Source organism: Bos taurus, chromosome 4, assembly GCF_002263795.3.
Source record: "Bos taurus isolate L1 Dominette 01449 registration number 42190680 breed Hereford chromosome 4, ARS-UCD2.0, whole genome shotgun sequence".
NCBI classification, from domain to species: Eukaryota; Metazoa; Chordata; class Mammalia; order Artiodactyla; family Bovidae; genus Bos; species Bos taurus.
The window spans coordinates 101799973-101823221 of record NC_037331.1 but is presented as its reverse complement, the minus strand read 5'-3'; the positions used below and the strand labels follow the sequence as shown (position 1 = coordinate 101823221).

The following is a 23249-nucleotide window of genomic DNA, read 5'->3' as shown; positions in this document are numbered from 1 at the left end:
ACGCACTGGTCATAGCAAACACCCTCTTCCAGCAACACAAGAGAAGAATCTACATGTGGACATTACCATATGGTCAACACCAAAATCAGATTGATTATATTCTTTGCAGCCAAGGATGAAGAAGCTCTATACAGTTAGCAAAAACAAGACCGGGAGCTGACTGTGGCTCAGATCATGAACTCCTTCTTGCCAAATTCAGACTTATATTGAAGAAAGTGCGGAAAACCACTAGATCATTCAGGTATGACCTAAATCAAATCCCTTATAACTATACAGTGGAAGTGAGAAATAGATTTAAGGGACTAGATCTGATAGAGTGCCTGGTGAACTATGGACAGAGGTTCGTGACATTGTACGGGAGATAGGAATCAAGACCATCCCCAAGAAAAAGAAATGCAAAAAAGCAAAATGGCTGTCTGAGGAGGCCTTACAAATAGCTGTGAAAAGAAGAGAAGTGAAAAGCAAAGGAGAAAAGGAAAGATATAAGCATCTGAATGCAGAATTCCAAAGAATAGTAAGGAGAGATGAGAAAGCCTTCCTCAGCGATCAGTGCAAAGAAATAGAGGAAAACAATAGAATGGGAAAGACTAGAGATCTCTTCAAGAAAATAAGAAATACCAAGGGAACATTTCATGCAAAGATGGGCTCAATAAAGGACAGAAATGATAGGGACCTAACAGAAGCAGAAGATATTAAGAAGAGGTGGCAAGAATACCCAGAAGAACTGTACAAAAAAGATCTTCATGACCCAGATAATCACGATGGTGTGATCACTCACCTAGAGCCAGACATCCTGGAATGTGAAGTCAAGTGGGCCTTGGGAAACATCACCATGAACAAAGCTAGTGGAGGTGATGGAATTCCAGTTGAGCTATTTCAAATCCTGAAAGATGATGCTGTGAAAGTGCTGCACTCAATATGCCAGCAAATTTGGAAAACTCAGCAGTGGCTACAGGACTGGAAAAGGTCAGTGTTCATTCCAATCCCAAAGAAAGGCAATGCCAAAGAATGCTCAAACTACCGCACAATTGCACTCATCACAAACGCTAGTAAAGTAATGCTCAAAATTCTCCAAGCCAGGCTTCAGCAATATGTGAACCGTGAACTTCCAGATGTTCAAGCTGGTTTTAGAAAAGGCAGAGGTGAAGTAAGCCAGAAAGAAAAACACCAATACAGTATACTAACGCATGTATATGGAATTTAGAAAGATGGTAACAATAACCCTGTGTACGAGACTGCAAAAGAGACACCAATGTATAGATCAGTCTTATGGACTCTGTGGGAGAGGGAGAGGGTGGGGAGATTTGGGAGAATAGCATTGAAACATGTATAATATCATGTATGAAACGAGTCGCCAGTCCAGGTTCGATGCACGGTACTGGATGCTTGGGGCTGGTGCACTGGGACGACCCAGAGGGAGGGTAGGGGCGGGAGGAGGGAGGAGGGTTCAGGATGGGGAACGTGGGTATACCTGTGGCAGATTCATTTCGATATTTGGCAAAACTAATACAATATTGTAAAGTTTAAAAATAAAATAAAATTTAAAAAATAATAATAAAAAAATAAAATAGAGTGTATATATAACTGAATCACTTTCCTGTATAGCAGTAACTAACACAACACTGTAAATCAATTATACTTCAATAAAAAAATAACTATGACAAATATTTAAAAAAAAAAGAAAAGAAAAGGCAGAGGAACCAGAGATCAAATTGCCAACATCTGCTGGATCATCGAAAAAGCAAGAGAGTTCCAGAAAAACATCTATTTCTGCTTTATTGACTATGCCAAAGCCTCCGACTGTGTGGATCACAATAAACTGTGGAAAATTCTGAAAGAGATGGGAATGCCAGACTATCCTACCTGCCTCCTGAGATATCTGTACACAGGTTAAGAAGCAACAGTTAGAACTGGACATGGAACAACAGACTGGTTCCAAATCGGAAAAGGAGTATGTCAAGGCTGTATATTGTCACCCTGCTTATTTAACTTATATGCAGAGTACATCATGAGAAATGCTGGGCTGGAGGAAGCACAAGCTGGAATCAAAATTGTTGGGACAGATATCAATAACCTCAGATATGCAGATGACACCACCCTTATGACAGAAAGTAAAGACGAACTAAAAGGCCTCTTGATGAAAGTGAAAGAGGAGAGTGAAAAAGTTGGCTTAAAGCTCAACATTCAGAAAACTAAGATCATGGCATTGGTCCCATCACGTCATGGCAAATATATGGGGAAACAGTGGCTGACTTTATTTTTCTGGGCTCCAGAATCACTGCAGATGGTGATTTCAGCCTTGAAATTAAAAGACACTTACTCCTTGGAAGGAAAGTTATGACCAACCTAGACAGCATATTAAAAAGCAGAGACATCACTTTGTCAACAAAGATCTGTCTAGTCAATGCTATGGTTTTTCCAGTGGTCATGTATGGATGTGAGAGTTGGACTATAAAGAAAGCTGAGTGCTAAAGAATGAATGCTTTTGAACTGTGGTGTTGGAGAAGACTCTTGAGAGTCCCTTGGACTGCAAGGAGATCCAACCAGTCCATGTTAAAGGAGATCAGTCCTGGGTGTTCATTGGAAGGACTGATGTTGAAGCTAAAACTCCAATACTTCGGCCACCTTATGGGAAGAGCTGACTCCTTTGAAAAGACCCTGATGCTGGGAAAGATTGAGGACATGAGGAGAAGGGGACAACAGAGGATGAGATGGTTGGATGGCAACACCGACTCAATGGACATGGGTTTGGGTGGACTCCATGAGTTGGTGATGGACAGGGAGGCCTGGCGTGCTGTGGTTCATGGGGTTGCAAAGAGTCAGACACAACAGAGTCTGAACTGAACTGAACTGGCATTCATAATGTCTAAATGATCATCTTCAATAATTTTCAAATTTGTCCCCAATTTTTTCTAGAGCTATTAAGAAGGTGGAAAGTTGACTACTATGAATTTCAAAGTTTATACCTTCTATTCCTGCTGTGCTGGCAGAGAAGGGAGAAGGTTGTGTCCAGAGTCAATAGGTAAGGAAACAAGAAATAAAGGAGCTAGACTGCATAGAAGCAGCAAAGCAATCCCTGAGTTACTAGGAACTATTACAATTTCAGCTAAAATTAAATCCAGACATGGGTGGAATGGATTGAGGAGTTAGTATAAAATAACATATGAAGTCATTGCAGCTTTCTTATTGATCTGAACAGAAAATTATCTTTAAAAAAAAAACAAAACAATACAAAACACTGGTTTTTACACTTCCAGAAGCAATTCTCTTACTTGAAAGTTTTCTTTGATCCTTTCAGGGTTAAAGCTTTTAGGAATGACAACCACTCCTCGCTGGATGTTGAAACGCAGAACAACTTGAGCTGCTGTTTTATTGTACTTTTTCCCCAGTGCATTTAGAAATGGATCCTTTAGCAAAGGTGGGGAAGAGACATTCACCCTTAAAAAAAAAAAAAAAGAATTCAAGACATGTATCATATTTAGGCTGAGTAATGAAATTAAAAGATGCTTACTCCTTGGAAGGAAAGTTATGACCAACCTAGACAGCATATTAAAAAGCAGAGACATCACTTTGTCAACAAAGATCCATCTAGTTAAGACTATGGTTTTTCTAGTAGTCATGTATGGATGTGAGAGTTGGACTATAAAGAAAGCTGAGTGCAGAAGAATTGATGCTTTCAAAATGGGGTGTTGGAGAAGACTCTTGAGAGTCCCTTGGACTGCAAGGAGATCCAACCAGTCCATGCTAAAGGAGATCAGTCGTGGGTGTTCACTGGAAGGACTGATGTTGAAGCTGAAACTCCAATACTTTGGCCACCTGATGCGAAGAGTTGACTCATTTTAAAAGATCCTGATGTTGGGAATGACTGAAGGCAGGAGGAGAAGGAGACAACAGAGGATGAGATGGCATCACTGACTCAATGGACGTGAGTTTGGGTGGACTCCGGGAGTTGGTGATGGACAGGGAGGCCTGGCATGCTGCGGTTCATGGGGTCGCAAAGAGTCAGACACAACTGAATGACTGAATTGAACTGAACTGAATGAGAACCCGTGGTTAACCAATCACCCTCCTCCTCTGACAATCCCCCCACCTTCACCTGGTAACCTATCCAAAACACTCAGGTCATCTGTAACCAAGTTCTCTGAATGCAGAGTATTCAGAAGACTAGTGCTTAGTATGGGAAGATCAAGACAGGCAGATTCATAGACCTGCCTCTTCCAGAGTGCTCAGTCATGTTCAACTTTTTGAGGCCCCTTAGACTGTAGCCTACCAGGCTCCTCTGTCCATGGAATTTCCCAGGCAGGAATACTGAAGTAGGTTGCCATTTCCTCCTCCAGGGGATCTTCCTGACCCAAGGACTGAATCCACATCTCATGCATCTTCTGCATTGGCAGGCAGTTCTTTATTACTAGCACCACCTGGGTATCCCACTCTTCCAGAGGGTAACTAATACTAATATTTCTTTGGTGGATCTTATAGAGAGAATGGAGTTGGAAGTAGGCACACAGGGAAAGGCAAGAAAACTGAAGGAGAAGCAGAGGCACAACTCTTAAAATCAGAGTGGAAATTTTCCTACTTAAGTCTGTGGAAGAGATCATAGTAGAAGTATTGCCACTGAATACAGAGATTCAAAAAATTCAAAAATTTCAGAATATGGCTGAATATTACGCTGGCAGGTAATAATCAAGGTACTGGTAGGCAATTTCATAGGTAGAGTCTAAGTGATTATTACACTTCAATGAGGAAGGTTTTGTTAGCTGTAATTTGTATATGTGAAGAATGACTTCAAGAGATTGTTACTTCCTTAAGATCACACAGATGAATAGTCATTTCAGTCAAGCAATTTACATTAGCCTATTACTCCAAAGGAAATATACTTACTGAGGAGACAGACTGCATTACTTACTGTCAGGAAGCATTTAACAGGAGGCTTCCTGTGTACTGTTTTGGATCTGTCAGGAATCCTCTGTTCCTTATTAAGAGGAGAGGCAATCCTCTCCTGGGGCTGAGGAATCCAGGCATTTCCTTTGTTAGTTTTTCAATACGGTGATAAGTACCCTCTTCCTTCTTATGAACCATACAGTGAAAGTGATTGTTTACAACTCTCTCTCTCTCTCTTTAATGTGGATTGCCTATGTTTTGTAAGTCTGGAATTTTAATCTTTATCTTTGTTGAGAATAATTACCTTGTAAGACAGTGTATATGCCCACACCATGTTGATTAAAACACCTTTGTTCCATCAGAGCTTTGGTCCCCGTGTCTTGCTTTCTCTCTCTGTCTCTCTCAGGCTAATCCTTTGGAGTGCAGAGATGCATCATGCTCATTCTCCTGCCCAGGCTTCTAAGACCCTCTTGAGAAGGCGCACTGTGCCTTCACCCCACTCGAGAGGGTGTCAGGTGCCTTCGTGAGTGACGCAAGCCCTGTGTCAAAGGGCTTTATTGGTTTTCTGCATAAACCAAGGAATATCAGCCTCTTTCTCTCTCTCTTTTCCTTTCTTATCATCGACTCCGGACCACCAGGTTCCGGTCCGTTAAAGGACCACAACAACTTACCAGGATGGATTTCTACAGGTTCCCAAAGGGCTGTATGCAACAATGACAATGTCATGTTGTTGGCAAAATTTCAAGAGTTTTGGCTGGGTGAAATATGGATGGCACTCAACCTATGTGGTTGGAGAGCAGAGCACAAAATTAAGGACTTGTGGATGAATGCAATTTTATATAGATTTTAATAATTCAACAAAATCGGTTGCAAAGTAGTATGGATAGTGAGGCAAATCTTAAATATTTTTCCCAAAAAAGAAGTTTACATTGTTTATATATGAGTGAGGTGAAGGAAGACAAGATTAGTGAGGTCACTATCTATGGGTTAATCCTAAAATAACTGGGAAACAAATTCAATTTTTACAGCTATCATTCTTTAAAGCTATAAGTGAATGGACTTGGTTCCTTATAGTAAATATTCTAGCAAATACAATTTTCCATAACAGACACATAGTCTCAAGTTCACATTACAGTTTTGGTAAATAGAAGTGACATGTTGCAAAAGCCCTCTATCCCTCACTATCATTTAAGAATATTTTCACAAGAGTAGAGTGTGTATAAAGTAAATTTAGAGATGCATTTTGTCTTCTTGGTGGAGAGTTCTTTACAGCACTAAATGTAGACCTACTTTCATTTCCTGTATCTTATTGACAACATTCCTGCACTAAAAACACTTGTGTCAACAAAAGTTCTTCTCTAAGCTTCTTCTTAAACACTATGGTAGCTTTTGACCTATTAATTTCTTTTCTTTTTAATTAAAATCAACCAAGGCTTAATTAAAAATTTTAAGTATATAATTATGATTTTCACTACCTGGAATATTAAATACTTGACAAGTTAAAATGCTATTGATAAAGTAGAAAGGTAAACCAGAGGTCTTAGAGGTGAGTCTTTTTTCCTTTATCTAATTTGACAACCTTTTTTTTTTACTCCCTATCAGTTTCTCCTATTTCTTCTCTTTCCCCTTTGTTGTTGTTCAGTCACTAAGTTGTGTCCAACTCTTTGTGCAGACCCCATGGACTGCAGCATGCCAAGCTTCCCTGTCCTTCACTATCTCCCAGAGTTTGCTCAAATTCATGTCCATTGAATCAGTGATGCTGTCTAACCATCTCATCCTCTGTTGCACTCTTCTCCTCCTGCTCTTAATCTTTCCCAGAATCAGGGTCTTTTCCAATGAGTCAGCTCTTCCCATTGGGTAGCCAAAGTATTGGACTTTCATCTTCAGCATCAGTCCTTCCAATGACTATTCAGGGTTGATTTCCTCTAGGATTGGCTGGTTTGATCTCTTTGCTGTTGTCAGGACTCTCAAGAATCTTCTCCAGCACCACAATTCAAAATAATCAATTCTTTGGCACTTGCCATCTTTATGGTCCAACTCTCACATCCATACACAACTACTGGAAAAACCATAGCTTTGACTATACAGATCTTTATTAGTAGAGATGTCTCTGCTTTTAAATATGCTATCTAAGTTTATCATAACTTTCTCTTCAAGAAGGAAGCTTCTTTTAATTTCATGGCTGTAGTCACTGTCCACAGTGACTTTGGAGCCCAAGAAAACTGCTTCAAATTTTTACCCTTCTATTTGTCAGGAAGTGATGGGATTGGATTGCATGACCTTGGTTTTTACTAATGTTGAGTTTGCCCCCTCATTATCTTGACCTCTCCTTTTCCCTAAGACACTCTTTGGGAACATTTTTTCATTCTAAAAAGTGACACATAGTGTCCATAGTACAGTAGACCCTAGGTATCTATGTAGGATTGGTTCCAGAACACCCCTCAGCAAACACCAAAATCCTCAGATGCTCAAGTCCATTCTGTGAAATGGTGTACTACAGTGGGTCCTCCATATTTGCACCCAGGGATATGAAGGGTGGTCTGTTTCCTTCCCTTATCCTCTTCCACTCCTAGCATCACTCTCCCCCTTTAATATCTTTCCCATTTTTCATCTTATTGTCACACTAATGTTTCCAAACACATTTTAAATCATGTCACTCCATTGCTCAAAGACTAAGTATGAATTCCTTAATTTCATCCCTGCCTGATTGTTCCAAACACATTTAGTTTTCCCCATAGAGACTCCTTTCTAATCAGGTTGGAGTCCTGTTACCTGTCTTTGGCCTAAATAAGTATATTCACATGTGTATATAGCATATGTATTTACAACAGTCTTTGGAAATTCTGTAGTTTTAGATAGATATCAGAATCTTGCAAGGTAAAGATAAGAAGCTGGACAGAATCCATGAAGGAAAATAGCAAAAGTCCTTTCATTAATTAACCCCAACCTCTTCTGTCTTTCCATGAAAAACTGCACTGAATTTTCTCTTCATTGTGGAAGACACTCAACAAATATTTATTAATTTCTGTGTCAGGACATTTGTGACTTAGGCACAGTGAATAAGATCAGGAAAAATGGAAGAATTTGGAAATTTTCCTTACTACTTCCTTTCTCCCTTCCTTCCCTCCATCCTTCCTTACCTCCCTTCTTTCCTTTGTTCCTAGAGTTATGTTTTGGAACTGTGTATGAAATGAAACCGCTTGAGAGAGATCCACAGTTCTCTTTGAATTGGACTGGGAGAGCACTGCTTGACCCTAGGAAGACTTTCAGACTGTCTAAGCCAGGGGCAGAGCCCAGAGGGATGTTACTCCAGATGAATGCCACAGTGAGTACTAAGGAAACTTGGATTGCTCAGGCTCTGAGAATGAGTACTGAGTGAGCTTATATTTTGTGTCAGTTTGTTCATGAAGTCAATGAAAAGTACAAATATTTGCAAACTTTATGTTAGATTTGGACTGGTGGGAAAATTCTCTGGAGCAGGAAATAGCAACAGATTCCAGTATTCTTGCTGGGATAATCCCATGGATAGAGGAGCCTGGCAGGCTACAGTCCTTGGGGTCTCAAAAGAGTTGGAGGCAACTCAGCCACTCAACAATAACAGTATCGGGAAAGTTAGTTATGAAATATGTTAATTTTGAATTATGCAAGACCTTCGGATATGTATCCCTTGTATATGAAATGTGTCCACTCTGTCCCCATGGACTATAGCCCATCAGGCTCCTCTGTCTATGGAGTTTTCCAGGCAAGAATACTGGAGTGCATTGCCATTTCTCTTAATCTTCTTAGAGAAGATTCCTTCTCTAAGGGGTCTTCCCAACCCAGGGATCAAACTCGTGTCTCCTATAGCTCTGCATTGATAGGAAGATTCTTTACCACTGAGCCATCTGGGAAGCCCAAGGCCTGCATTATGCACATTGTATTCCTGGGTTGAAAGCTGCTCATTTTGTATCTCTGGAGAAGAGACAGTTCTACCAGGGCACAGGTTGATGCTGGGGGCCAGGGGACCTGCATTCTGATTTGTGCCAGCTCTATTCATATGTTCTGTGCTAATATTTGACATATTCAAACAGCACAGAACACATGAATAGGTTCAGGCTATGATCTTCCTAACCCACTCCGGTGTTCTTGCCAGGAGAATCCCAGGGATGGGGGAGCCTGGTGGGCTGCCGTCTATGGGGTCGCATAGAGTCAGACACGACTGAAGCGACTTAGCAGCAGTAGCAGCAGCAGCATGATCTTCCTACACACCTTGCTTCTCTTTCAGGAAACATTTGTGAAGTTAATCAACAGTCTCATGCTGACAGATCAATGTATTTCCTGCTTGGCATGAGGAAACACACTGTCAAATTTTCATTCTTTTCCATTCTCAGGTCAAAAGTCACCACCTGTCTCCGTGCATTTGTAAGAAGAAAGCTGCTTGTCATTTCAACATTTTTATAACAAAATATTGTTCTTAGGGATGCAGGAAGTATATGCTGCAGAGGGGATTGGTTAGAAATAAAGGATTGGATTGAGATCAGTGAGGGAGACAAAGTTTGTTGCTCTCTGTTCCTGACAGCTTCAGGTCAGCACTAGCTGAAGTGTCAGTTTGACAGTGCTACTTCTAAATATGGCAAGACTTCTATTTAGCTGTGGGTTACTGTCATGATGTAGGTGATAATTCATTTTTGTTATGAACTATTTTGAGTTTCTAAAAACAATGAATTCAACCAACAAGTCCACCATCATCCCAACATGTGAATATTTACCATATTCAAGAACATTTTTCAGTGCAGCTTCTCAAGGTTTTATGAAGTAGAGGGAAGAGGATATCATTTCCCCATTTAATAAAGTAGATTATAGTATTTTGTTGTGATTATAAGAGTAATATACACTCACTGCAGAAGACTTGAAAATACAGAAAAGTATAAAGAGGAGAACAGAATTTACTTGTAAAATTCACAGCCAGAGATAGCCACAGTTAGCATTTGAATATATTTCTTTCCAATATTTGTACTTTTTAAATAATATAATCACCTTCATACTGTGATACATTTTGCATCCTGGTCTTTCCACTTAGTATCATGGCCATGTCTCTTTTCCTCAAAAGTGATTCAACAACATCTTTTGTTGAGAGCTTACGTATTACGAATGTTCTAAAATTTATTTAAACATTCCCTGAATTTTTCTTATTTATGTTGTTTCCTTTTTTTTTTTTTTTGCCATGATAAACAGTGCTGTGATAAACAGACACATGGGTGTTCTGATTCCCGCCCCCCCCCCGCCCCCCCCCGACACACAGGGATAGATTCCTAGAACTTGAAAACTGAACATTTTTTAAGGCTCCTGCTACTTCTTGCAAAATTTCTTTTCAGTAAAGTTGAATCAGTTTACCAGTATTCCATCACTTGCTTACATGGAACATAATACTAAAAAATAAAACAAAAACTTTGTGAATTTGATACATAATACAAAATTTCACTTAAATTTAAATTTCTGTAATTACTAGTGCAGCTAAACATTTTTCATATGTTTACCAGTCTTGCAAATTGTCACCTGTGAATTTCTGTTCATTTCTTTTGAGCCATAGTATTTTTTCTCATTGATTTTTTTCATTGATATTTTTTAGGTTTTTAACTCATATGGATATGACCTCCTCTTACTATTATATATTTTTTTCAGTTCTCAAGCAATTAATTTTCAGCAAGAATACTTAAAAAAATAATTTTTTAATTGAAGGACAATTGCTTTATAGAATTTTGTTGTTTTCTGTCAAACCTTAACATGAATCAGGCATAGGTATACATATATCCCCTCCCTGTTGAAACTCTCTCCCATCTTCTTCCCCATCCCACACCTCCAGATTGATACAGAGCCCCTGTTTGAGTTTCCTGAATCATACAGCAAATTCTCATTGGCTATCTATTTTACATATGGTAATGTAAGTTTCCATGTTACTCTCTCCATACATCTCACCCTCTCCTTCCCTCTTCCTGTGTCTGTAAGTCTGTTCTCTATGTCTGTTTCTCTATTGCTGCCCTGCAAATAAATTCTTTGGTACCATCTTTCTAGTTTCTGTATATATGCATTAGTATATGATATTTATCTTTCTCTTTTTTGACTCACTTCACTCTGTATAATAGGCTCTAGGTTCATCCACCTCTTTAGAACTGACTCAAATGCATTCTTTTTTATGGCTAATATTCCATTGTGTATATGTACCACAACTTCCTTATCCATTCATCTGTCAATGGACATCTAGGTTGCTTCCATGTTCTAGCTATTGTAAACAGTGCTGCAATGAACACTGGGGTACACGTATCTTTTTCAATTTTGGTTTCCTCAGGATATATGCCTTGGAGTGAGATTGTTGGGTCATATGGTGGTTTTATTCCTAATTTTTTAAAGATTCTCCATACCATCTTCCATAGTGGCTATATCAATTTACATTCCCACCAATAGTGCAAGAGCATTCCCTTTTCTCCACACCCTCTCCAGCATTTATTGTTTGTAGACTTCTTGATGATGGCCATTCTGACTGGTGGCAGTTGATAGCTCTTGTAGTTTTGATTTGCATTTCTCTAATAATGATCGATGTTGAGCATCTTTTCATGGGTTTGTTAGCCATCTGTATGTCTTCTTTGGAGAAATGTATGTTTAGGTCTTTCCCCCACTTTTTGATTAGGTTATTTGTTTTTCTAGTATTGAGTTGTGTATGAACTGCTTGTATATTTTGAAAATTCATCCTTTGTCAGTTGTTTCATTTGCTATTATTTTCTTCCATTCTGTGCATTGTCTTTTCACCTTGCTTATAGTTTCCTTTGCTGTGCAAAAGCTTTTAAGTTTAATCAGATTCCACTTGTTTACTTTTGTTTTTATTTCCATTACTCTAGGATATGGGTCATAGAGGATCTTGCTTTGATTTATGTCCTCCAATGTTCTGCCTATGTTTTCCTCTAAGAGCTTTATAGTTTCTGGTCTTATATTTAGGTCTTCAGTCCATGTTGAGTTTATCTTTGTGTATGGTGTTGAGAAGTGTTCCTAATTTCATTCTTTTACATGTAGCTGTCCAGTTTTCCCAGCACCACTTATTGAAGAGGCTGTTTTTGTACATTGTTTCCCCATTGTATATTTTTGCCTCCTTTGTAAAAAAATAAGGTACCCATAGGTGTGTTGGCTTATTTCTGGGCTTTCTATCTTGTTCCATTGGTCTATATTTCTGTTTTTGTGTCTGTACCATACTGTCTTGATGACTGTAGCTTTGTAGTATAATCTGAAATCAGGAAGGTTGATTCCTCCAGCTCCATTATTCTTTCTCAAGACTACTTTGGCTATTCGGGGTCTTTTGTGTTTCCACATGAATTGTGAATTTTTTTATTCTAGTTCTCTGAAAAATGCTATTGGCAATTTGATAGGGATCGCATTGAATCTGTAGATTGCACTTGATAGTATACTCATTTTCACAATATTGATTCTTCCTACCCAAGAACATGGACTATATCTCCACCCGTTTATGTCATCTTTGATTTCTTTCATCAGTGTCTTATAGTTTTCTGTATACAGTTCTTTTGTCTCCTTAGGTTTATTCCTAGATTTTGTTCTTTTTGTTGCAATGGTGAATGGGATTGTTTACTCAATTTTTCTTTCTGGTTTTTCATTGTTAGTATATGGGAATGCAAGTGATTTCAGTGTATTGATTTTGTATCCTGCGAGTTTGCTAAATTCATTGATTAGCTTTAGTAATTTTCTGATAGTATCTTTAGGGTTTTCTATGTATAGTATCATGTCATCTGCAAACAGTGAAAGCTTTACTTCTTTTTTGATCTGTATTCCTTTTATTTCTTTTTCTTCTCTGATTGCTATAACTAGGACTTCCAAAACTATGTTGAATAATAGTGGTGAGAGTGGACACCTTTGCCTTGTTCCTGATCTTAATTTTTCACCATTGAGAATAATGTTTGCTGTGGGCTTATCATATATGGCCTTTACTATGTTGAAGTAGGTTCCTCTGTGCCCATTTTTTTGAAGAGTTTTAATCATAAATGGGTACTGAATTTTGTCAAAGGCTTTTTCTGCATCTATTGAGATTACCATATGGTTTTTATCTTTTTAGTTTGTTAATATAGTGTATCACATTGATTTACATATGTTGAAGAATCCTTATTATATTTTTAAAATATAATCATCTAATTTTCTTTGCTCTTTGCTTTTAATATTTTTAGGATTTAACACTTTTATACTATTACATGTATTAGTATTCTTTATAATTTCCCCATGACTTCCCTTTCTATCCATAGCTCCAGATAACTAAAATTCTTTCATAGTATTCACAAATAATTTCTTACTTTGTCTCTAGCTCCTGCTCAAAGAGACACTTTGAAGTATAACATGAAGCAAAGATCTATATTTGTTATTGTACAACTATCAATTTTCCCCACACTATTTACTGAAAAATAAATTCCTTTTCATTAGTTTACATTAGGCTTTTATTTTATTTGAGATTGTATCTAAGATATTTCTTATTTATTTTATTTTTGACTGTTCTAGGTCTCCATTGCTGCACAGACTTTCCCTATTTGGGGTGAATGGGAGCTACTCTTTGTTGCAGTGCACAGGCTTCTCATTGCAGTGGCTTCTCTTGTTGCAGAGCAGGGGCCCTAGGTGTGAGGGATTCAGTAGTTGGGGGGCATAGGCTTAGTTGTTCCAAGGCATGTGGAATCTTCCCAGACCAGGGATTAAACCCATGAATCCTGCATTGGCAGGTGGATTGTTAACCACTGAACAACCAGGGAAGCCCAATATCTCTTATTTTCTATTTATCTGTAGTTTTTCCTTGGGTTAATCTTGCATGTGTGCATACTCAGTTGCTCAGTCATGTCCAACTCTTTGCAACTCAATGGACCATAGTCCACCAGGCTCCTTTGTCCATGAAAACTTTCCAGGTAAGAACACTGGAGTGGGTTGCCAATCACTTCTCCCAGGGATCTTCCTCACCCAGGGATCAAACCCAAATCTCTTGCATTGGCAGTGGATTCTTTACCACTGTGCCATTTGTGCTAATCTTACATTATTTTAAATACTGTGGATGTCAATATCTGGTAGGTTTTTTTCCCACTCAATAGTTTTCTTCAGAAAATTTTGGGTTACTTTTCCCTGGATTTGAAGTTTCTAATCTTGCTTCTTAAGAGACATAAACTGACTTGCCCAGGACGTAATGATGAGATATGTATGTAAAGTGACCTCAAGGCTTTCTGACTCCTAATCCAGGATTCCTCTGTTAAGTAATGGATTCTTTCACATTCCCAACCCCTACACCCCCCTCACCTCCCTTCCCTTGTCAGTGCCATACCTGGTTGCTGACTGGCTTATACTTAAGCCCTGGTTTGTTCAGAATGAGTTCCAGCTGCCTACGGTTAAAATTGGATACTCCAAGGGACTTCACCAAGCCAGCATCTTTGCAAGCTTCCAAAGCCTGTAGGATAAAAGCCAGTGGGTCAAGAAAAAAAGCCTCAACACAAGCAAGAATAAACATTTATAAGGGTGACTGTGAATTCTTTAAAAAGGAAAGTCCCTGGGTATGTTAATAAGCATTATGTGAACTAAAGAAAAGTGGAGGAAATAGGAATTCTGTAAATGAATGATTTGAGGGAATTGTTTATCATACCCTCCCCTTGTATTTTCATAATGTATAAATGTGAAAGTGATAGTTTCTCAGTATCTGACTCTTCGTGACCCCGTGGACTGTAGCTCACCAGGCTCCATTGTTCCTGGAATTCTCTAGGCAAGAATGCTGGAGTGGGTTGCCATTCCTTCTCCAGGGGATCTTCCCAACTCAGGGATCAAACCCAGGTCTCCTGCACTGCAGGCAGATTCTTTACCATCTAAGCCACCAGGGAAGCCCTTTATAACATATACCAGCACAATAATAATGATCTTATTTCTTAAAATCTGTTGAGGTTTTCTTTTTGGTATAGTACCTGAAAATTTTATGTATCTGGTATGTGTGGAAGATGTATTTTCTCCTATTTTTGGATACAGGTCTTGCTTGTCTCTTTCACATACATACATTATTTAGAAGGTTAAAAGTCAAGCTTTTCCTGTCTTTTCAATAATTTAAAGGAATATATCAGAAATCTCCCATTGTAACAGTGCATTTACCAATGTCTTTCTGTATTCTATCAGTTTTTGCTGTTTATATTTTGAATATATTTTATTTGATATGTATGTGTTTAAAATTGTATATCTTCCTAGAAAATTAAATCTTTATCATTATGGTTTTTGCACTTCCCTATACTTTTTTTTTTTTTTTGGCTGCACCAGGTCTTAATTGTGGCACATAGCCTCTTTGGTCTTCCCTGAAGCATGTGGGATTTTTTTCAGCTGGAGGCATGTTACCTCTTCAGTTGCTGCATGCTGGATTTGATAATAATCAAATCCAGGGGGTGCTGGGTCTTAGTCACTGGACCACCAGGGAAGTACCTCCCTATATATTTTAGAGTCAGCTTTTCAATTTCTTTTGGGATTTTTATTGGGATTGCATTGAATCTATCCATGAATTTGGAGAGAATTAACAACTTATCTGTATTCAGTCTTTCTGTCAAAGAACATGATATAGCTCTCCTTTTATTTAGATTTTAAAAATCTTCTCAGTAAAATACTGTAATTTTAACTGTATAAGTCTTGCATAGATTGTGTTAAATTTATCTCTAAATATTTAATATTGTTTTTTTACAAATTCCACTTTCCTGTGGTACATATATACAATGGAATATTACTCAGCCACAAAAAAGGAACACATTTGAGTCAGTGCTGATGAGATGGATGAACCTAGAGCCTATTATACAAAGTGAAATAAGTCAGAAAGAGAAAATAATCATCATATACTAACACATTTATGGAATCTAGAAAGATGATACTGATGAACCTATTTGGAGAGCAGCAATGGAGACACAGACATTGAGAACAGATTTATGGACATTGCTTGGGTGGAAGGAAGAAGGAGATGGTAGGAGGTATGGAGAGAGTAACATGGAAGATATATTACCATATGTAAAATAAACAGCCAATGGGAATTTGCTGTATGACTCAGGGAACTCAAACCAGGACTTGGTAACAACCTAGAGGGGTGGGATGGGGAGGGAGGTGGGAGACATGTTCAAGTGGGAAGGGACATGGGTAAACCTATGGCTGATTCATGTTGATGTTTGGTAGAAAACAATGTGATACTGTAAAGCAATTATCCTTCAATTAAAAATTAATAAAAAAAATTTAAAGGAGTAAATCTGCTTTCAATTGTGCATTGGTAGCATATGGATTGAGTAAATGGTTTTTCAGGTGGAGAGGCCCAGACGGCAGAAAACATAGTCAGTGCCTCCTCAACCCTAAAAACAATCCACAGTTCAGAGCTTTAAGCTGTTACCGACATGTGGGGAAGTCTAATAGAAAGAGATAATCATTCGATTATAATTTCCAGCCTTTGGAGGAAATTATACATGAGGGGGAAGTCTATTGCATGCATGCATGCTCAGCCGTGTTCAACTCTTTGAATGAGATAATTGTTAGATTATAATTTCCAGCCTTTGGAGTTTGAATTGGAAGAGGCAGGAAAACATCTGCCAGAGGTCAGGCAGAGACTTAGGTTTTCCCTAGCTTCCCACAAGGGCAAGATTTCAGTTCTGCTCTGATTTGATTCCTGAAGATGTCTGAACATGAGTCCTAAGTGTCTACATGTGTGGAGTGAACAAGGCTATGTTGTTTTACAGTTGCTAAGTCATGTCTGACTCTTTGGCGACCCATGGACTAGAGCCCTCCAGGCTTCTCTGTCCGTGGGATTTTCCAGGCAAGAACACTGGAGTGGGTTGCCATTCCCTTCTCCCGGGGATATTCCTGACCCAGGGATCAAACTTGGGCCTCCTGCATTGCAGGTGGATTCTTTACTGCTGAGCCACCAGGGAAGCCCCTCCTGAGGTTAACATGGGCCCTTTTACCCAGAGTAAAATGCAGCCCAGCATCCAGAAAGAGAATATAAGAGAGGAACTATTGGCATTATTTTTGCTTTTATTTATCCCAAGGCTATAGCAAGAGAGACATAAGAGTAAAAATAACCCCAGTAGCTCCTCTCCTAAATTATCTTACTGGTTGCTGCACTGCCTCTTACTCTGGGTAGAAGCTGCCATGTTACCACATAACAAACCAGTTCATAATATCTGTACCTGCCTCCCCCCAACACATAAGTCCATAAGGGTTTTCTCATTATTTCCCCCTACTTTTTCACTCTTATAATCTTGGGGAAGGAACCAGCAGATTGCTCAGAAATGGAACCAGAATTATTTTTCAGTTTTTCATTTATTATTTTACATTTGTTTCTTTTAAACATCATATTACTGATTTTTAAAAATTCAGTTTGAGAAGCAAAAGAATTATGAGTTTATCTCATTTATATATTTTTATTTACTGTTATAGTAAAGCTTATTTCCTTTACTTTCTTTTTGCCTCTCATTTGTCTCTCCTCCTTATCTTTGGCATTCTTCTCTTTGATCAAAGTAAAATCAAACACTTTTCAGTGCCCAGAAATGGAGATTTTATGCATCTTTGCTCATGGTTAGAAATACCTGACTATTACTCTTCATCGGGAGTAAAGGTTGCAACTCTCCATAAAGCTAACAGGAATAACCACATCACAATTTAAAAATGTAATCTTTTAAGGTTAAGAAGCTCATTTTAACTTACCTCCCAAGTGGCACATAGGTTTGACTTGTGATATAACCATTTGCCATTTTCATCCCTAGGATAAAAATCATCTCCAGGCTGTTAAAAAAAAAAAAAAAGGTAAGTATATCTGAGGATTAAAATGATGGAATTTGAGTTGCCTATATTTCAATATACCCTGACTCTGGGAAACCAATTTAAGATATACATATAAATTTGTCTTCTCCCCTTTGTGGAGCTATCCAGAAATTCACTTGTCCAATATATATAACACGTTCATCTTATTCTCTCACCCTGGCATTTATTTTTCCTTTATTTATTGACAGATTATTGTTGTTAAGTCATGAAGTTCTCTCTTAATGATAACATTTCTCATTAGAAAAACGTAAAAGTTGAGAATTAGGAAGTTTAGACTCAGTGTTTGGATAGTATATCCTTGCCAAAGTTGAGGGCAGCAAATTTCTTATTCTTATGAGAAACCAAATGTCATCACTAAGGCTGAGAAGGAATTCTTCAGCTAAGAAAAACATAGTTCATGAATGGAATGCTCCTTAAGTATAAGAGAAATGGACAGCTCATTAATTCTCAGGTCTGGCTAATCGCCTTGTGGTTCCTTTCTTTCCCTGTTTAGCTGCCTCTAGGAGTTCAGCATCATTTTTTCTACCTCACACACTAACTGTTGAACCTCCTTTTCTAGCTTTTTGGTGACACTTTTTCAATGAAGATTGACTGTTGTTGTTCAGTCGCTAAGTAGTGTCCAACTCTTTGCAACCCCATACTGCAGCATGCCGAGCTTCCCTATCCATCACCATCTCCCAGAGTGTGATCAAACTCATGTCCATTGAGTCGGTGATGCCATCCAACCATCTCATCCTCTGTCGTCCCCTTCTCCTCCTGCCCTCAATCCTTCCCAGCATCAGGGTCTTTTCCAATGAGTCAGTTTTTCGCATCAGTTGGCCAAAGTATGGGAGCTTCAGCATCAGTCCTTCTAATGAATATTCAGGGTTGATTTTCTTTAGGATTGACTGGTTTTGTCTCTTTGCTGTCCAAGGGACCCTCAAGAGTGTTCTCTAACACCACAGTTCAAAAGCATCAATTGTTTAGCTCTCAGCCTTCTTCATGGTCCAACTCCCGCATCCATATATGACTACAGGAAAAACCATAGCTTTTACTCTATGGACCTGTGTTGGCAAAGTGATGTCTCTGCTTTTTAATACACTGTGTAGGTTTATCTATTGACTATGGTGTGGAAATTGTCTTTCATATTTCTCCTTTTTTTCCTATATGTAAACATGGGACCCATCTCATATGGGTTTGGAAATGGGATAGAGAGAAATAAAAGATGATTTATGGATTCCTTGAGTGGATGATGGTAACCGTTTCCTGAGGCTGGACAATGAATTGAGAGTTTTGTTTTGGACATTTTGAGTTTGAAATGACTGTTAGACATTCAAGTGGATATTTGAAGAGAGCAGAGAGGTCTCAGATGGTGGCTCAGAGACTGTGGGCACAGGTAAAATGTGGGAGTTCCTCAGCATATTAAATGATATTCAATCCATGCAATTGGGTGAAATCACCTACAGAAAGAGTGTGGCTCAGTCAGGCAAAAATATTGAAGAAAGAGCACTGGGCAAAGCATTTGGAGTTTAGTGGGGAAGGAGCTGCCAAAGAATCATCAGAGGATGACATCATCAAAGCCACAAGGTGAAAATGTACAAAGAAAGAGGCAGTGATCAATTGCATTGAAAGAGGTTAAATAAAATATGAGGACAAACTGTCTATTGGATTTGGTTGGTGGCATAGAAGTCTTTGTAGATCTTGATAATAGGAATTTTTTTTGCTATTAAAAAGGAGCAAGGAATTGGATAAAATCCATCACATTAAAAAAAAAATTTCCTGAATTTTCCCCTCTGCCATCTAACCTGAATGAAACTTTTACCTGGTGATCACACTTTCTCCATGCCCTCTTTAATAAAGGGGGCATCTAAATTTCATCTAAAATTTTCATCTAAATTTTCTTCTGTTACACTGAAAGTGGGAAAAGGACTCCTTTCTCATCAAAGCCATGTAATCTTTCATATTAACTACCCTGTATATCTCTGATTTCTAAGCCCTTTGACCTCCTTAACACTTATGATGCTTCAGTTCAGTTCAGTTCAGTTGCTCAGTCGTGTCTGAATCTTTGCAACCCCATGAATCGCAGCACACCAGGCCTCCTTGTCCATCACCAACTCCTGGAGTTTACTCAAACTCATGTCCATCGAGTCAGTGATGCCATCCAGCCATCTCATCCTCTGTCATCCCCTTCTCCTCCTGCCCCCAATCCCTCCCAGAATCAGGGTCTTTTCCAATGAGTCAACTCTTCGCATCAGGTGGCCAGAGTATTAGAGTTTGAGCTTCAGCATCAGTGCTTCCAATGAACACCCAGGACTGATCTCCTTTAGGATGGACTGGTTGGATCTCCTTGCAGTCCAAGGGACTCTCAAGAGTCTTCTCCAATACCACAGTTCAGAAGCATCAATTCTTCGGCACTCAGCTTTCTTCACAGTCCAACTCTCACATCCATACATGACCACTGGAAAAACCATAGCCTTGACTAGACGGACCTTATGATGCTTATTTCCACTCTATTCTACCTCCATGTTTCTTATCTTTAGCATTTCCTAATTTTACTTCTGATCTGAAATGGCTTTATGCCTCCATCATGAACTCTGTTAATATTAATAGTTTTTACTCTCCCAAAATTTAATTCTTTATCATGTCTGAACCCATCTTAGATATTTCTATGATGTCTCCTTAAGCTTCCACTGTGCTAACTTTACTAATCCCTTCATCTGGACAAGCCCATTGTCTTTTTCCTCCTTTCCTGCTCCTGACTATAAAGCATTATTAGAAGAATAATTCAACCTTCTAAAAATCCACCCTGTCCATTCTCATTCCTATTTAGCAATAACTTTGTCCTTTTAAAATATCTTATGCTTTTTTGTACTTTGTATTTTGTTCTGAAATTGTGTCTGCTTGTTAACTTGACATTAAAAAATAACAAAGTGCTAAAACATTTTAGCAAGAAAGGTATTTGTTTTTTAAAAATCATGAGATTCAAAAAGCATGTGATATTTTGACTTCAAAGATTGATTTCTCAATTACAAGAAGTACAGGTTCAGTTGGGAGGTAATGTCACTGTATTGTGAAATTTGTCACTGTTAAAAGTTTTACCTTCTCTGTGTCCTTGAGCTCTGATCCTATTTAAAAATAGAAATAGAATTTCTCTATTTACCTTCTCCAAAAGATTTTACAAGTCATTAGTCAGCTACAGAGAAGTAAATTTCATTTTCTCACTTTTAAATGTAGCTTCTTTCCAAATCTGTAAGAACTCTGCCATTCGAAAAAGAATCAAAGTTAGCTGAGTGAAGAGAAGGGTTGAGGTCAAAATCCAAAGAGCCTGAATTCAAAACATCACTGTAGTCCACAGGACATTGGGATCATTAAGCTCATGAGGATAAGAGATAGGGTAATATAAGGGAACAAGATTGGGATTGGCATTAAGGGACCAGGATCTGGTCCCAGTTCTGATGGACTTTAAGCCTGACTGAGTAGTTCATTACTTGTGGTCTAAGTTTTCTCTTTGGTGAAATGAGGTTATTGGGATATATAATTGCTAAGGTGGCTCAGTCACTAAAGAATCCACCTGCAATGCAGGAGACCCAGGTTCGATCCCTGGGTTGGGAAGATCCTCTGGAGAAGGAAATGGCAACCCACTCCAGTATTTTTGCCTGGAGAATCCCATAGACAGAGGAGCCTGACAGGCTATAGTCCATGGAGTCACAAGAGCTAAACACAACTTAGCAACTAAACCACCACCACTAGGTCACATCTTGGATATGACCACAGAGGAAGGTCAATAAGGAAGGTGCTTCTAGAGAACAGAGCAGGGGCAGCCAAATTGGCTGTGTAAAGAAATTCTGGTCACTGCAATGGCAGAGAGCTCTTGTTTTTCCTGTCCAGCAGGACCTCACATACCTCATGGATAAGTGGTCAACTTTGTTTTTCAGTCTTTCCTTCCATCAGTGAAATTTTAAAAATGTTGCTGATCTTCAGAAGTGTATAGTGGGTGTTTTGGTGATGGTTAAATTAACAGTGAGCCCATAGATTGAGAAAGTTCAAGGAAGGAGTGATTTGAACTAAAGGAACATATATCACACAAAAGTCCTGATCTTGGAGCTGGCTTCAAAAACCTGACTATTCTCTCCAAAGGAAGAAAACCTGAAGGGTGGAGTGTAAGTTTTCAGTTGTATCTATTACTTTACATTATGTTGTGCAGAGATGTTTTTGTGACTGTGTGAATGGGAAGAAGGGTGTGCTGGATGCTGGGCAACTACAGTATGGACTACAGTTAGTAGATTACATGTTGGTTTAACAAAGAAAGTTCAAAGTATTACTGTAAAGACATGATAGAACATGCATTGGATTATGAATCAAGAAACCTGGGATCCAGGCCTGAGATGGATACACAGGATTGTTCTTGGCATTTGTTGGGCCTGGTCAGTACTATCTTATTTATGGTAACAAAACATCATTTTATTTTATGGTTCTAAGTAATGAATGAGCTTCCTGCACAGAGCTTTTTGCTCATGGTTGCCAAAGAGTGAAGCATAACCTTTAGGTATCTGAACCTACCTTAAAAGCCATGGGTATTTCAATGATGTAAAGATCCACATAATCTAGCTGGAGGTCCTTGAGTGTCCTCTCCAGAGTTGGGCGGACCAACTCTGGGTCAAGATTTGTAGCCCACAGCTGAAAGAAAAAAAGGGGATAGTTAATATCCATGGTATTTTTAAAAATAATAATGCACCCTTTTAAAATATTTTTAACTTTTTTTTTTTTTTAACTGCATTGCACAGCACACAGGATCTCAGTTCCCTGACCAGGAATGGAATCCATGCTCCCTGCAGTTGAAGCATGGAGTTCTAACTATAGGACAGCCAGGGAATTCTCCACCCCAGTTGCCTTTACACTCATATACATTGTATTCACTCATTTAATTTCACAGAGATATGTTTAAACTGCAGTGTCATCTGAGTATAGGTTGAACTGATATAAGTCTTGATGCCCAGAGTATAATGTGATCCAAATATAGTACCAGAGATTTAAAGATCCACCTGAACCACAGAGAACCTAATCAGCAATAAAGTCTTCCTCTTCCCGGTGCTAATTGCCGAATCCACCCTTAGCACTTTCATTTTTCCTCATTGTGTAATTAGGGAACACGTATCCAACTAGTGGTGCTGCCCTGGCCTGGTGCTTTATTTTTATTTCACTGATAGAAGGTGTGACTCATCTGAGTATGAAACATGGTTGTGTACGTGACTTCACCAATGTTTCACATTGTGATGGGTGGTGTAGATGCTGGTGAAATTTTAAATTATTGTAAAGGTTTAGATCCCTTTTGATAGCTCCTTTGTTCCCATTTGGTCCACTTCCTCATTTCCCCAGGAAAATTCTGCCAATCCCTAACAAGAAAGTACTCAATCTGAACTGGTGATGTCACCAAAATGATGGCATGGGAGACTCCTTTGTTGGAGATCTTTGTCCTCCAAAATGATCATCAGTTAAACAGCTATTCATGAATTAAAAACCAATAAAAATGTTGGTCACAGGATGCCAACTCCGTTATGAGTGAG

General features: G+C 38.7%; 1 protein-coding gene across 1 annotated transcript in view; it reads right to left on the bottom strand.

Annotated features, from left to right (window-relative positions):
• AKR1D1 (aldo-keto reductase family 1 member D1) overlaps positions 1–23249 on the bottom strand; it is a 50649-nt gene that overhangs the window by 5687 nt on the left and 21713 nt on the right. The window contains exons 3-7 of the mRNA NM_001192358.1: positions 22246–22362; positions 17590–17667; positions 14210–14332; positions 5553–5662; positions 3273–3438 (exon numbers count right to left, since the gene is read on the bottom strand). Coding sequence (NP_001179287.1) covers positions 3273–3438; positions 5553–5662; positions 14210–14332; positions 17590–17667; positions 22246–22362 — 594 coding nt within the window. The remainder of the gene's footprint in view (positions 1–3272; positions 3439–5552; positions 5663–14209; positions 14333–17589; positions 17668–22245; positions 22363–23249) is intronic.